Raw genomic sequence first — 13,365 nt, forward strand, 5'->3', positions numbered from 1 at the left:
GTTATCGATGTGGTTAATACCTTTTCCCTTTAAAGCACATTTCTAGGTTTTAAGGTGAAACGCGATTATTTCAGAATTTAGGGTGAAAACCACACTGCCTCATTTAGATGCCAAATTTAGAGCTGCTGAATGCTGCGCATCTTCCCCAAGGACGGGGATGTCATCCACTTCATTTGATATCATTGAGCTCCCCGAGAGACAAATGAAGACACACCCACACAGGGAGATTCAGGCACCTCCTTTCCTCAATTGATTAGAAGGGACTTTGGGAGACTCCAGAAGACAGCCCAGACTGCAAGGTATCTCGCTGTTTCACTGAGACATGCCAAACAAGTATGATATTCTGGGATCCAGTGTGTCTAGTGCTCCTCTGCTGAAAGGCACTTCGTGTAGTGTCTTCCCACATCCCACTCCTACATCATAGGAGAGTGCTCTATGTATCAGCCCTGATTATAGCACTGTCTATCATCTTCTTTATGGCCCAGCAGTTCATCTTCAGGCATAAAAGCAACAGAGGCAGATAGACAACATGCAAGAGAGGACATGACTCGGTTTGCAGCGCTCAGGATGAAGGAAGACTGCTGGTCCAAACTTAGGTTTTGTGCATGTGTGCATTTTACATTAGTAAACATTGAAAGTATTTTTAAAGTTAACATTAGTCTAAATAAAAAATGTCTCCCACCCAAAAGTCCTAGGTGCTGAGTTCAGGTTCTACCTTCCCCTGGCTGACATGTGGATTCAGTAATATTCAAGTTGAACACAGGTGTAGCCAAACTTTTGAACTTTCTTCAGAGGAAATAGGTGGAGTGGAGATGCCACTGTGCTTGAGTTTGTATAGCAAAAGAGAGCCTGGGTGTGAGAGTGGCACTTACCTCCTAAGAAAATGCGCTTTCTGATACTGCCAAGAGAACTGTAGTTAAACACTCAGGCAACTTTCAGGCTGTAGAGAAATGCCTTGTAATTTTAGTGCAGTGCTCAGAACTCTTAAAAATGGGCAAACTGGCCTTCATTGCCTGTTGTCCCGATTTAAGCAAATTTTAGGTGGATTGAACCCTACCTTACTTAAGATTTCGTTGAGGATTAGACTGACATTTAGGTTTAAGGAGTGCAATTCTCAGTGTCAGGCCTATTTCTGTACTGGAGATTATTCTTCATTTTTGTAGAAAATTATTCAGTTGAACTAATCTGACAGGGCTGACTGGATGTCCATTATAGTGTTGCATTACAATTGCTAAACAGAGTATTGGAAGGGCACTAGGTACAGTCTGGTAAAGACAATACACAATTTGAATGACAGCACTGAGGGAGCATTTCAGAGGTCGGTAAGTGGGTTTCCGAAGACACTTAGCAATCGGGAGGAGGAAAAGCAAATGAGAGCAACTGCTTGCAAGACTGACATAACCTCAGTGTAACATTGAGCTACATGTTGCTCTCCTCGAGCTCGGAGCAGGCTTGGCAAACACTAACAATCAAGCCATCTCTATAATTGGATCAGATTTTTCACAACCAAAATGGATCAGTTTATGGGATTGTTTTGACAGGCATGTTGGGAAATACAGAACATATATTTTTCATCATTGTTTACTTCTGTTTCTCCTTTTGTTCCCTTTGATGTTGCCCACTGGCTTTTATTAGAGTTTGAGCTCCACTTAGCTGAGCATACAGAGCTGGCCATGCTGCCAGTGTCGCTCCCTGCAGTACTCCTCCTGTTCCTTTATTTACATGTTTCCTTCTTGTTCTTTAACCAGAAGGGGAAGCCTTGGACCTTGAATGCATAAATCATTAGGTCCAGGTCAAAAATAGACAATCCGTTATTCAAAGTGGTTGTTCTCACTCATCAGATTTGTAATTTATCTTGGGAATTTGTCGGAAACATGGCAATCATTTGTAGCATTGCTCAGGTAATTGCAGCATGAAGCTGAACTGGTCTTGATGTCACATCCAATATTCAGCACTACTCTTGGAGTGGTCTAACTGGCCATTTGTGAGGCGTGTTTGGTCCACAAGACCCTTGCCTCCTACTCCATATGCCCACAGTGGGCGTTTAGAAAGGCTACTAACTCACCAGTGAGGGAGAAGTTTATTTACCTGGATCCAGGTGCTCTAAATATGCTCTAGAACCAGTCAGATCCCCTGTGCTGGAAAAGTTTGGAAGAAAATTTTTGGTAGGGGAATGAGGGAAGTTTTTATTATAACTAAAAGTTAATTTTTAGTTACATGGACTTTTACTACTACAACATCTTCTCCATATTTGGTAGGGAGAAATACATGTATTGCCTTTAGGGACAGCCAATAGTGCTGCTCTTCCTATTCTTAGATCCAGAAAGGATGCAAGTCAAATAGTAATGGTCTTTTATATAACAATACTAGTCATCTGACAAAGAAAGTTGGTATCATTGTCTTCATTTTATGGATGGTCAAATTGAGGGTCATGATGGGACTCTTCCAGATGAAGACATATTCTGTTCCTCATTCATAATTCATTCAGCAACAGATATTTTCTCACTTATATATATAAAACCACTGAAGACAGTGGGATTGTATAGACAGATTAAAAAAAAAGGCTAGCAAATTCTATACGTTTTGTAGCAGTGACTGAGAAGAAAATCACTTAATGTGATTGTTCTAGGTTGTGCCAACTTTCTGGAACCAGATTTTAGAAATGACTCCTCATCTCTGTATTGTTCTTGTAAATTGAACAAACGAAAAGTGAAATCTTTAATAGACAATAGCAGAAGAAGATTATCATCCAATGTTCTATTATTTAAATTACCTCTGTAAGTGGATTGTTCCTTAAAATATTTCTGGTTTCATCTCCCTCACTGGGAGTGATTTAGATATTTGAAGATACAGAATGTTATTTTCACCAGGCAATCTAATTATCCTGTATTCAATGTCCAGTACACTTTGTGGAAATGTTTTAACAAACAATTACATAAAGTTGGGCTTCCAAATCTGCTCCTGAGCATTGAAATGGATTACACTAATTTTCGGAAGTGCTCAGCAGCTCACATTAAAGTTGAGGTATTTATTTGTGTACTTTGGTTTTGGATTTATCTGTAAATAAAATAGCTTTATAGTCTAGATCTGCTTTTTCTTTTGTTAGACAAAACTCCTGATGAAGTTAAAGGGAGCTGATTGGCTCGTGATTACTTTAGCTCAGACAAGTAGGTATGGATTGGACTATTTATTTTTCACATGGTTAAAATGGATAGGGAAGTTTTCATGGTTATGTCATGATGTTAAATCGTGACATCAGACTCTTGCACTGAACTGGGGGGTCATTTCATCTGAAGTGATTATGTAGTACTACAATATAGCTGGCTATTTTTAGCAGAAATATAAGCCATATGCTCCAGCAGGTATAACTAGTTTAGTGCAAGGGCTGTGCCCTGGAAAGTGAAATTAAACAAAAGCAGCAGTGAAATATTTTGCAGATGACACTCTGCCAGACTTTAATACTATATGTATCTACGTAAACCCCAAAGGAAGTATTTGTATTTTATTCCCCATTCATTTCTTCATTGTCATTAACCTGTCAAACAAAGTATATTCTACAAATAATATGAGATAGAGAATGGCACCTGAGTGAGATAGAATTCTGCTACTGGTTCAGTAGGTTCTGAAACTGTCAACTGAAAACTGAGTGCTGTAGGCTAGCAGTCACAGATAGAGATGGCATTAGAAGACAAAGCAGTGGAAGAAAGTTAGTTTCCATGAATTTTCTATACTTTCTCTTTTCGTCTTCCAAGCTGTAGAGAACTGGAGCTGGAAACTAAAAAGGAACCCAAAAGGATTATTGTAAACTGAGAGATGTATCACGTTTTGTTTTAGCTGCTATTATCATATCTTAGCACAGTTAACTTGGAGGAAGATCCAAAACAGAAATCTACAGCAACAGAAATGAGAGCAAAGGTAGGATACCAAAAGTAAGCACTATCTTAATATCTCCATTGGCAACAGCTATGTCATCTGCAAAAAGGTGCTATGCCATCCAGTAGTTTATTCTTCCTAAGACCAAATTCTAGCTCAAAAGTGATCAGAAACCTTCAAAGTAATCATAAAATAGAGTGGTAAAATCAAGAAGGACTGTTAAAGGCACTGCAGGAGCCATTAATTTTCTTTGGCCAAAAAAGGGTTAGTCAGCCTCAAGAGAACCTGCAAAGCTTAAATGGCATCCATGGGTAGGTCTTTTGTTGCTTTTGTTTTTTCCAGTACATGCTTTGTATCTCTGAGGCCTATATAAGCTCTGATCTTTCTTTAAAGGGTTCACCATTACTGGTGTACTGAAATGTCTTATCACAGGCTCCCAAAAGAAAACGCATATGGGTTGGACCCATGTTGTAGCATGTCTGGAAACTGAGGAGCCATAGCCCAGAGACTTACTCTGTGCCGTGCTACTCTGAGTGAATTGGAGCCAGCAAGAACTGTCACCAAAAAGGGGGGCCCCCTCTCTCCTCCCCCGCTATAAGGAGCTGAAATGACCATCTTGTCAGTTCAAATAAAGTAGTGAGAACCCTATGCCCACCCTTAGCTTTCCTCCAAGTCTTTGGCCGTGATAAAATATTTTCATTGTCAGGGTTGAGTCTAAAGAGTCATCTTTCTACTGTTACAATTTCTGCCTGGAGTATCTCACTATTTGTTCCTTATCTGAACAACTATTTTTGTCTTTCCTTCTTGGTTTATGTAACACTTGCCTTTGAATTAATTTCGTAGTAGTTCAACCCTCACAATCAATAGATAAATCATATTAATAAAAAAAACCTTCAAGCAACACTCCATAATACAGCAACTTCTTCCCATGTTGGACTGAATCAAGCAAGCAGAAAACCAAGCATAGTACGTGAAGGATCACAAATAGCAGCTGTTCCACGAGTACTGTGTGCTTGCACTGGGGACATGTGGGAGGACCACAGGCAGGAGCATAGGTGACGTTTGCAAGTTGTCTTCTGGTAACAGTCCTTGTATAAACTTGAAATTAGACGGGTGATGTGGACATACGGTGCTGTTGCAGTGTAGGCTAGTTTGCTTAACACTGTGCTGTTGGGAATGGTGTATTCTCTCTGTGTAAACAAAGCTAAAGGCAGTCACTGTACAAACCATGCAACACTGAGCAAAACGCAACACTAAACAACAGCAAAGCAGAAACAGAGAGTGGAGAATGATGTTCTGGCATTTTTAGAGAAAGGGTTTGAATATTCAACTTTCATACAATACAACTGCCACAGAACTGTAATATACAGTACTAGTATGTATCAGTGTTATGAAGTTGGAAAAATTGTATTGGAAAATATTGTGATATAAATTAATCATTCTTAATGTGAATCCTCAAATGTGATAGTGTGACAAGGCAAGGTGATGGAACAGATCATCCTGAGTGCCATTACACGGCACATGCAGGACAATCGGGGCATCGGGGCCAGCCAACATGGATTCATGAAAGGCAGGTCCTGCTCGACCAACCTGGTCTCCTTCTATGACCAAGTGACCCGCTTAGTAGATGAGGGCAGGGCTGTGGATGTAGTCCACCTAGACTTCAGTAAGGCATTCGACACTGTCTCCCACAGCATCCTCCTAGACAAACTGGCTGCCCGGGGCTTGGATGGGTGGACTCTTCAATGGGTTAAAAACTGGCTGGGTGGCCGAGCCCAGAGAGTGGTGGTGAATGGGGCAAAGTCCAACTGGCGGCCGGTCACTAGCGGTGTTCCCCAGGGCTCAGTTCTGGGGCCGGTGCTGTTCAATATCTTTATAGATGATCTAGACGTAGGGATTGAGTGCACCCTCAGCAAATTTGCAGATGACACCAAGCTGGGTGGGAGTGTTGATCTGCTGGAGGGTAGGAAGGCCCTACAGAGGGATCTGGACAGGTTAGATAGATGGGCCAAGACCAATGGCATGAGGTTCAACAAGAACAAGTGCCGGGTCTTACCCTTCGGCCACAGCAACCCCATGCAGCTCTACAGGCTGGGGGAAGAGTGGTTGGAAAGCGGCCTGGCGGAAAGAGACCTGGGGGTGCTGATCGACAGCCGGCTAAACATGAGCCAGCAGTGTGCCCAGGTGGCCAAGAAGGCCAATGGCATCCTGGCCACTATTAGGAATAGTGTAACCAGCCAGTCTAGGGAAGTGATCGTCCCTCTGTACTCGGCACTGGTGAGGCTGCACCTTAAGTACTGTGTCCAGTTCTGGGCCCCGCACTTCAAGAAAGATGTTGAGGTGTTGGAGCGAGTCCAGAGGAGGGCGACCAAGCTGGTGAAGGGTCTGGAGGGTCTGACCTACGAGGAAGGGCTGAGGGAGCTGGGGTTGTTTAGCCTGGAGAAGAGGAGGCTCAGAGGTGACCTTATTGCAGTCTACAACTACCTGAAGGGAGGTTGTAGTGAAGTGGGAGTCAGCCTCTTCTCCCAGGCAACTAGCGATAGGACAAGAGGACATAGCCTCAGGCTTCGCCAGGGGAGGTTCAGGTTGGACATTAGGAAGAATTTCTTTTCAGAAAGGGTTATTAGACATCGGAATGGGCTGCCCAGGGAGGTGGTGGAGTCACCATCTCTGGATGTGTTTAAGAAAAGACTGGACGTGGCACTTAGTGCCATGGTCTAGTTGACGGGGTGGTGTCAGGGCAACGGTTGGACTCGATGATCCCTGAGGTCTCTTCCAACCTGGTTGATTCTGTGATTCTGTGACCAATAATAGTACTAGTACCAAAGAGGATGGTAGATAGCAGCGTGCCTTTGGAAAGTACACAGGTACTGGTTCTGCAGCTTTCCTGTACTTTTATGAATGACAGTTTCTTAGCCTAACAAACTGTATGGGAGTTTGTGAACCTATATGTTGTAGTTTGGTATTGGATGAGAGTTACTAAGACTACTCCTGGATACTCAGACTTGCAAAAGAATGGCCTTCCAGTACCATTTTCTCTCCAGCACTCTTGCTGGACCATAGCATTCAAATGCTCTGATTATGTCCCCCATTACTGTTACTACACTGGCTTGTAGCAGCATGCCTTGTTTTTGAAGTTGGAGAATGCTTTTTCAGGGGAGGAGGGGTAAGCAGGCAATAGGAGGTCGAGCTTTTACAAATGAGACTCCCTTGGTAAAAATATGACACCAATGTACACAGCAGACTTTGCCTGCACCGCTGTGTAGACTTGCTATTACAGTAAAAACCAACTTGCTGACACCAATCATTTCCATAAAATTTAAGCCAACATCTTTGGGAGAAAAGATTTAATTAACACATAAGCCCCTGAGTCACTATGACAATCTGCTTTCATAGTGATGGGGATAATCACATTTCTACCCACTGTCAGTCCTTGAAATATAGGGGGTTTATGAATAATCTATAGTACATTTTTTTCCTTACAGAAACAATCAGATTCTTTTGTTACTTTCACACAAGAACATTTCTGTCTTAGACATCTAGAAAAACTCTAAATTTGTCTGGTGCCTTGAGGGGCTACCTCTGCTAGTGTGACAGGAGGTCTCTTGAGCATTTTGGGGCTAGTAGCATGAAGGGAGGCTGAGCAATTCCATCCTAACCGAGATCCACATGAGACATCCCATTATTTAAACACAGGTGCCCTTAGGGCAGAGTATGCAGAACCCAGTGCAATAAATAAATAAATAAACAGTGCTCATTGCAGACAATAAATAAAATTGTGGCAATGATGACCATGATACAAAATTAGATTCAAAAACTTTCACTGTGAAGCAGAAATAACCTAGGCACAGAGCTTTGAAAAATCTCTTTTTTCCCCTTAGTCCAGTTGAAAAGATCATGTCTAACAGTACATATTTTTTTTGACACCTCCTTCTCCTACTTTTTATAAATCCTTGAAGGAAAAAATACAGGACTTTTTTCCCCTGGGTTAGTCTCATCAAAGTTGTTTCTGATTTACCGTGGCATAAGTTAGAAAAGTATCAAGCTTGTAAGGTTTAATTTTATGATCTTTGAGGCTTTTACAATGTTGAGAATAATTCTGTAATCACAATTTATACAGAGAATGTTGTGTCTGTTGTTCTCACTGGATATTGCTATATCATTTCCTTATATTTTTACTTTCTTAATACTTCCATATTTGGTTCCACAATACTGAACAACAAATAAACAAGGTATGATCTGTGTATTAGGGACAGAATGTTCTTGATGCATCTTTACAGTTGTAACAACTCTAATAACCTGAAATTTTTTGCAAATATAAATTTTGCATCTAGATAAGTGCTTTTTTAAATGATAGCAGTCCTCTTGTGTTAGGCTTGATTGCAACCTGTTTTCTAAATTAAAAAATGTAAATGTGGCATTGACAAAGGTTAAAAAGATTTAAAGCGGGTTCTGTCAGCAGTGCATACAGACACCAAACTAAATCCTGTGTATCTAATCAGTGTCCTCTGGACTGTGTGCATTGCTCCATTGGTTACTCTCAAATCCATAATAATTTTGTATCCTTTCACTGGGCGAAGATTCATTTTAAAAACTAATGAATTTAAAAATATGCTTTTCCCTTGCCCATTTGATACTGAGCCTGCAATTTGACTTTCATTGTTTGTTTCCCTCCTTGTCTCGTCAATTCTTTTCTCTCTTTCTGTCCTTTTACTTTATTACATTTTTTATTGAGGACCGAGATGAACTGGTTGCTGCATCATGGGCCCATTACACTTCCTAACAATTCCATTTACACCTTATTGTTTGTCTTATTGCTGGAAAATTCAGGTGATTCATCATGCCTGAAGAAGCACCTGATCCCAATTCCCTTGATATCACGATCACTATGTGACAGGAATACAGTTAGCGGTGGCTTTCAGACTCTAAGAGGCCAAGGTGATAACTCTTTTGGGACTTTTAGCCTCTCAAGTATTGATGAGTTCCATTTTCGTAATGCTCTGTTTTCTTGCTCCCTTTCAACAGCCCCCTGAGTGTGGAAAAGGGCTTGGAGTTAATAAAGGAAGTGGCAGATCTCCTGAAACTGCAGATGAGTGCCTTCGATGATGTCAAGTACGTACATGGAATTTGCCTCTTTTTATTTTCTTGGATTTCTCATTGGTTTTGAATAGTTGGTCTTACAAGGAAATACGTACTCTTAAATGCCAAAATTAATGAAAGCATGCGAGAGACAAAGAAGAATGTCGTGATGATCTTTATAACATCCCCTACACACAGGAACAAATTATTTTGAAAAAATTAGAAAGACTGAAATTTTCCTATCACAGAATCACAGGATGTTAGGGATTGGAAGGGACCTCAAAAGATCATCTAGTCCAATCCCCCTGCCCGAGCAGGATTACCTAGATCATATCACACAGGGACGCGTCCAGACAGGGTTTGAACGTCTTCAGAGAAGGAGACTCCACAACCTCTCTGGGCAGCCTGTTCCAGTGTTCAGTTACCCTCACCGTAAAGAAGTTTTTCCTCATATTTACGTGGAACCTCCTGTGTTCCAGCTTGCACCCCTTGCCCCTTGTCCTGTCAAGGGATGTCACTGAGAAGAGCCTGGCTCCATCCTCATGACACTTGCCCTTTACATATTTATAAACATGCTTTCATAGGGGAAAATAGTTTATTTAAAGCACAGTAAAAATATTACCAACCTTATTTAACAGTTTCTAGGTAAAGAAAGTCTTGTGAAGGGTCATTATACCCAGCATTGCTGAGAGGGAAAATGACATCAGAGATGGGTAAGAACTTGGGTCCCTGACTTTGAGTCTGGCACGTGGCACACTAGATCATGCCGCTTGGTCAGCTATTCATTTAACAAGTCACAAGGAGTTTAGCTGTGTTGAGCTACTGTTTTTCTTCATATGATTCATACCGATGAATGCTCTGCATGTTAATCTCCTGAACTAAGAGGTCATGATTTGCCATGTCCGGTAAAAATTTTTAGATAGGAGATTTTCTGAAATCATTTTGGTGGGAACATTTACTTTACAAAACTTAATTCTTATTTTGTAAAAACGAAAATAAAAATAGTTTTATAGAAAAGTAATGGAAAAGAAGGGTCAGCTGTGGGAGATTTTTGGCAGCTTCCTGGGAAGATGTCACATCTTGGCGCACAGAAAATAACCGATGTCTGGGTAGCATCCAGTTCCTGCCTATGTTTCAGAGGGTTTGGGGCTGCTTGTTTTGGCCCATGAGTCAGGTTGCTGAAGTTCAGCGTCTTTCTCAGCCTTACTTGTACTGCCACCAGCTTTTTTTTAACCTTCAGTTCCAGTGAATGTAATTCATCGTTTAATACTGTGTTTTAAACCATAGTCTGAAGGTGGTTCCATCTTTAGTGGAATTGTTTATTATTATTTGGAAAAAAAAAAATTCTACCCCTTCTATTACTGTATATGTAGGGAGAAATAGACTACTGGTGAGAAAATCTTTTTAGAAATCTGACAAATACCAGGCATATTGGCTTTAGTTGTTTAGAACGAAAATATTCCCATATTTTGTTTGCTAGAACAATTCTTTGTATTGCTGAAAGTCTTTTCGCTTGTATTTTATGAAAAGTATTTTTTATGAAAACTGAGTTTTGAAATTACAAAAAATGACAAAATTCTATGATCTTCCTTGCAACCTTGACTTTGAATAATAGCAGATAAAGTCTGCTGCACATTTAAAGGGGTAAACCCATGGAACAATTTCTCTGCTGGAATCAGCGGGTTCTGCTTCATTAACTTCATTCATTTACAGTACAAGAGCACTTTCACTTACCTTTCTAATTGTTAGCATAAAGCCTTTTGGTTATTTTTTTTATCATTTGATAAATCACAACAACATTGCAATTGGCAGGCTGTAGATTCATTCTCTAATGAAAAATATCCCTCCCGTGATATAGCTAGCTATGAACAAAAGTTCTTTTTTTTTTAATGTGTGACGTTAGGGAAATGATTATTTTGTGTCCATTAATATGCAGTCATATGACTATACCAAAAGTATTTGTATGATCAGTATTTTAAAAGTGTGTTTTCAATGATAGTAGCTCCAAACAGGACCAAGTATTCTGTCTATGAACACAAACACAGTCTTTGCCTTTTTAGAAGATCTATAAATCTGTGAAATGTTATCCCAAATCTCAAGTTAGTGAAGAATTAATCCATAATAAATTTTCTTTACTCAAGAAAATAAGATGCTTTGACTCAGGTTAAACCCATGAAATGCTAAAGAAATGTGGAGTTGGCCAGTAGATATAGCAGTAGTAGAGGCTTTAGAAAAAGGCCTCACCAAGCAAAGAATTAATGCTTTTTTGGATTTGTTCTTTTGTCATCACTACACAGCCATCATTGGAAAACTGTATGTTTCTGGGTGGCATCATGGAGAGGGCTTTCAGGAAAGACTTGATGTCAAGGTTATTCGTAACCTACTTTTGACATCTCAAAGTGTGAGAATGAGGCCTCTCAGGAAATACACTTTTTACTTGGGCTAAGGCATCATGGGTGATTTAAATAATTTTATTTTACTGGCATCTAAAAGCACTTTTTTCTTAGGGATTTAGTTTCTTAAAAAGTCGACTTTGAACTCTGACCTGAGTATTAGCTTGGTGTAAAATTCTCAATTCTCTTCCCTCCAAAAATTCTGAATGGTAAGAAAGTAACAGTGTAGGCCTGAATATTTTAGACTATTGCAAAGATTTCAGAGTAAAGACATGTTAATGTGAAGCACAAGGTTAATTTGAGAGTGTAGACAAAGCCATCGCATTCAATAGGAGTAGTGTAAGAAGAACTGAGGAGAGAGGGTGAGTGGTGAGTTCTTCTAAAGTTCTTTAAATTATTAATTAAGAGTTTCTTGTCCTTTTCTCTGAAAAAAATAATTATAAAGGGACTGCTTAGCAAATACGTTACTATATTTAGTCAGGTTTGTCTGCAAGTATCTTCCCTATATTTTCTATATTTTCTATATTCTATATATTTCCTATATTTTTAATTTTTTCCTGTGCTTTGGAGTTTAGTAAGTGAACAGTTGCTTTTGCCGTGGATTCCTACTGATTCCCATGTTAGCTCTTGATTAGTTGATGCATGGTAGTAATCAGCTTATTTTATCTTCTCTCCTTCACAATCCTGCCAACTTTAACCGATGGTCTGCAATTCACAGTATAGCCTCAGGCTTGGCTCCCAGAGAGTTCAGTCCACTTCTACAGTTGGTTTGTTGTCAAGTTTGCATTGGCATAAACTTTGCTCACCCTGTGAAGCAGATGAGTGGGAATAGATTTGAGGAATTCATAATTAGAAATATTTCAACTTTGAAGAAAAGATCCAACATGTTAGCTGTCACTTTTGGATACAGTCTGAATCTTTATGGAAGTAATAGTTGTGCTTAATATGTTTTGTTAATGGTTATGTAGCTGTCAAATAAATTCCATTATTTCTTATTACATCATTAGAGACCATTAAAAGGATATTAGCATGCTGATGTAATTATGTAAGCAGACGTAAAATGACTATAGTTATGATTTTATAATCTAATTATGGGTGTCCAGTGCCCCTGGTGATTGATTGTTGGACTGGTATCATGGATTGAAGTCAGATGGGTAGTGGTGTTAGGAAGGTTCGTATTTATTTAAAAAAAATAATTTTGCCACTCTACAGTCTGCAACGTTGACTTTCTTCATGTAGTTACAGTTCTTCACAAATTATAGAGTAAATTTGCAAACATGAGAGATTATCAAGAAGCATCCAAATATAATAAAAATACTAAAATCTGTAAGCTAAACTGTGAGGGTAGTGGAGAGGACACTCAGAATCTGTAGTTAAAGCCATTGAATTAGAACATAGATGAATTATTGGTTTCTGATGAGAACATGAATTATTTCTGGATTTTTATTTATTGTTCTCGTACTTGGAGTATTTACTGCGAACATTGCTAAAGGAGGTTTTCAGATCTAGGCTTAGCTAAATGCCTTTGTATGGAGAGAAAACAGATTATTCTGATTTCATAGTATCTCAGACTGCATATTCTACCATTCTCAGCCTCCAGTTAAGAGTGAGATATTCAGCTGAATATTACATTCTCTGATGGATGGTGCAGTAGCACTGATATTTTTTTCCTTATTTCTCTCTTTAGCCTTATATGATTTTCCCTATTGCCATTGAAGATCTCTCACTCCAGGTGTCTCTTTTATCCCCATTTTTTTCTACTGCTTTGACTTCCTCCACCTGTTCACCTTTATGGGCATCTTTGTCATTTTTGCCTTCTAATATACCTAAACTCAGTACCCAAAGAACTGTCCTTTCAGGAGACATGATAACTTGACCAACAAGCATGCCCATTTCTGTATCTAATTTATCAATGGAAAACCTGTAGCAGAGCACTCTATATTCATTCCATAAAATGACATTAATCTCCATCTGCTGCTTTTGTTTTCAAGTGTAATATTAATCACCTATCTAAGCATAT

General features: G+C 39.5%; 1 protein-coding gene across 1 annotated transcript in view; it reads left to right on the forward strand.

Moving 5' to 3' along the window:
- Positions 1-13,365, forward strand: part of PTPRN2 (protein tyrosine phosphatase receptor type N2) — a 698,861-nt gene that overhangs the window by 291,856 nt on the left and 393,640 nt on the right. The window contains exon 11 of the mRNA XM_068404529.1: positions 8,899-8,985. Within this exon, the coding sequence (XP_068260630.1) occupies positions 8,899-8,985 (87 nt within the window). The remainder of the gene's footprint in view (positions 1-8,898; positions 8,986-13,365) is intronic.

Source organism: Nyctibius grandis, chromosome 7, assembly GCF_013368605.1.
Source record: "Nyctibius grandis isolate bNycGra1 chromosome 7, bNycGra1.pri, whole genome shotgun sequence".
NCBI lineage: Eukaryota > Metazoa > Chordata > Aves > Nyctibiiformes > Nyctibiidae > Nyctibius > Nyctibius grandis.